The sequence below is a fragment of the Nicotiana attenuata genome, chromosome 12 (assembly GCF_001879085.1).
Source record: "Nicotiana attenuata strain UT chromosome 12, NIATTr2, whole genome shotgun sequence".
Taxonomy (NCBI): domain Eukaryota; kingdom Viridiplantae; phylum Streptophyta; class Magnoliopsida; order Solanales; family Solanaceae; genus Nicotiana; species Nicotiana attenuata.
Window position 1 is genome coordinate 11,377,640 of NC_032000.1, and position 3,609 is coordinate 11,381,248.

The window sequence follows — 3,609 nt, forward strand, 5'->3', positions numbered from 1 at the left end:
ATTAAAAAGCTTGAAAGCTTTGAATTTCAAATTTTGAGTTTTTCAAAAAATCATTATTTATTTGGATTGGGTGTTGTTGAAAATAATCGGGAATATGGTTTGGAGTTTATATCTCAATTTTGAGGGGTTTTGGTGAAGATTAGACTTGGTTTTGACTGAATTTCAAATTGAAACTCGAAGAAGAAGAAGACATATTGCAGAAATAGTAGATAAATTGTAGATTATTTGTATTCTGATTGTAGATGCTTTATTTTCTGTTTTCACAAATAAAAAACGGCTAAAACTTCTACAAATCTTCTGAAAAAACGCAATTATGTCAAAAATCCCAATTATGCTACAATTGAATGAGAATTGGGATATAAAGATTCAATGTACCCAGTTTGTAGATATTTTGTAGATCAATTGTAGATTATTTGTATTTTAATTGTAGATGCTTTGTTTTCTGTTTTCACAAATCAAAAACGACTAAAACTTCTACAAATATTCTGCAAAAAACGCAATTATGTCGAAAATCCCAATTAAACTACAATTGAATGGGAATTGGGATATTAAAAATTCAATGCACCCAGTTTGTAGATATTTTGTAGATAAATTGTAGATTATTTGTATTCTGATTGTAGATGCTTTATTTTCTGTTTTCACAAGTCAAAAACGACTAAAACTTCTACACTAATTACTTGATCGCGTAAAGAAATTAGACACGTATGCCATTCATTATTCTTTTCGGAACCCATTTTGAAGATACGAATTACCTAATTTATTTTTGAAGATCATTAAGCTCGACCAGTTACTTGATATCGTTTTCTGCAAATTTCTGTAAGGTACGTACTTTGTCGACACATTTTTGGAAGGACCAAGAAAAGAGTTCCTCTGAAGACAAATAAGAACTAAAGAATTTCTCTGAAATATAATTTTAGTTACATGATTCTTTTTATGATTAATAACAGTACATAAACGTGGGTGAGGGTTAGGGTTTGGGAGAGAGAAACGTGGGAGGGATGGGATATACGGTACCTTGAATTAAGGAGGGATATACGCTGCATTAATTGTACCCTTAAAATACACTATGGTATAGAATTGGTAATTTTGTATACTAAGTGTAATTAAGTCAAACCTTAAATATTGAGGGTAATAAGGTTTCCTATGTGGAATAGAAATGTAAAAATTCCTTTTTAAATTTTGCTTTTAAAATTTCTAACTCCGCCACTACTTGCACTAAATCCTCCGGGAAGCACCAGGGACTGAGGACCGTGTTAGTTTAACTGAAATCAGAGCAGCATCTCGTACTCACCTCGTCCCAACTTATACAATACTTTTTTATTAGGAAACAAACGTTAACATGTTGATTTATTTTTGCATTAGCGACAAAGATCAAACAAATAATAGTAGAAAAATTAGTTTAACAGACAATACATTTCAGCAAAATTTAAACTTGATCTTGAATTTTAATCTTATTGGCGAAATAGTCTTGACAGAGAAAAAAATGCATTACTAGTATAAATTTAGTATGTGAGAAAATAGAGAAACTTAAGACATAAAATGCCAGTTTTGTTGCCAATAATGACCTACTAATATACTTGGACATGACAGGTTAAATGGGTCCCACTACATATCAACATTATTTGTTTGTATTGCTACTTAGAGAGAACTTAGACAAAAATATTCCACCGCTAATCATTTATCTAACACCAAATATGAGTTCCAATTTTCATTTTTTCCCATTTATGTACGATGTTTCAGAAATTATTTTCACTTTTAGCCCGCGCCAAAAACTATTTATATTCGTTACCCGAAAAAATATATAATTTTTGTATATAACATATAGAATGTATATATAGACAAAAAATATATATTTTTCGATTGTTATTTTAAAAGCCACTATAAAGTGTCATTTTTTCAAAAAAAATTTCAGTGATGTCCATTCATGTTAGATATCTACAATTATGCTACTATTAAACCAAATCTAAAGTGTACTTAAGTCCAATATATAACTCAAAGCAAACAAGAGCAGGATTTCCATTAATAACAACACTTTTGAGAGTAAATAATAAGCAAAAAGAGCATTATAGCAAAATCCTACCGAAAAAAGGGAGAAGATAGTGGTTGTAATATTAAAGCGCAGTGACAAAATACTAACCTGTACACCGGGTGAAGTAAGCCCAAGGATTCGAATCTTAGCTCCGACATCACCCAATACCCGTAACTCGACCCGGTCATTCAACGCCGCGTCACGAATCAAATCCGCGGCGTCAGCTTGGAGCAAGTTAACCCGATCCACAACAATGGTAGTTTCGACCCGCTTAACACTATGAGCTGGCTGGTAAAATCCGGGCACGGTGCCCCGACCCAGAGGAATCCCACGGTACATGATAGTGAACCGCGACTGACCGTACTTGATCCCCACCTTATTGTCATTGAAAGCGGTAAAACCCATGCGAATATTGAGCGAAACTGAGGCAGATGACGTGGCTATCGCAGCTGGATTGGGAGTAATTCCGACGTACTGAACGCCCACTTGTTGAAGATCGAACTGGGGTTTTTTGGGCTTAACGGCGAGTACTATTACAAGTATGATAGCTAAAATGAGGAGAAGTAAGAAGGAGAAAAGGAGAAAAAGACAACAACAACAGCCTTTAATAGAAGCTTTAGAGGAAGAAGAATGAGAAGGGTAATATTGAGGGTGGTGGTGGTGGTTGCCATTGATGTTATTTTGGGTAAGTGTAGAGGTCATTTTTTTGTGTTAAGAAAGACGATGATGGAGAAGGAGGAAGAAGAATAGTTGGGGAAAAGGAAGACCCACCAATCTCTTCCTCTCTCTTGCTTTTTGTGTACTCCTTTTTCGACTTTGCTTTGCTTTTGGAGAGAGTGAAGATGAGGGAGGGAGGGACAACGGTGTGTGAGAAAGAGTACTCTGTGTGTGTGTGTGTGTTTGCTTGGAATTTTAAAAAGGTGGCATCAAAGTGGGGTAATTTTTTGACTTGGCATTCTTGCCATTATTGTTTTTGGTTCCTCTTTCCTTTTCCTCTCTTTTTATTTTTTATTTTTTGAAAATATGAGAGGAAATTATACTTCTAATAATTTATTAGAAGTGTTGCTAGGACAATATCTCATCCGTGTATGACAGTAGCAACAATATACCTAGTATATTCTTACAGTTTGTGTAGGATAATATGTACGCTGATCTTAGTTCTACCTTGTATAAGTAGAGATGTTGTTTCTGATAGACCCTCGACGCAAGAAAAAAAAGTAGTGAAGAAGCCAAGCCATATTAAAGATAATGAAGACATGAACCGTAACGACAACAAAATAACACACAATATAGAGTTTAACATAATATAAGGTTAAACAGAGTTTAAAAAGGATAGAAGAAAGAATAATATTTTTTGTCATTTAAGCTAAATATATACGTGTAACTTTTCAAAAAATAACTTTAGTATTTAGTGGTTTTTAACAAGTCATGTCTATTCTTATAAAAATATTTAATTGATAGTTATATTAGTTTTTGTGAAAGATAAATAGTTTCATATAGATTTGGAGTATATAAAGGTATAAGCTATTGATGAAGTAGATACTAATTAAATAAATTTGCTTCTCTGTTGATTTTAGTGA

At 33.2% G+C, this 3,609-nt stretch overlaps 1 protein-coding gene across 1 annotated transcript in view; it reads right to left on the minus strand.

Moving 5' to 3' along the window:
• The window catches only part of LOC109235295, a 5,576-nt gene extending 2,615 nt beyond the window's left edge, over positions 1-2,961 (minus strand). The window contains exon 1 of the mRNA XM_019401354.1: positions 2,138-2,961. Coding sequence (XP_019256899.1) covers positions 2,138-2,731 — 594 coding nt within the window. The 5' untranslated portion in view covers positions 2,732-2,961. The remainder of the gene's footprint in view (positions 1-2,137) is intronic.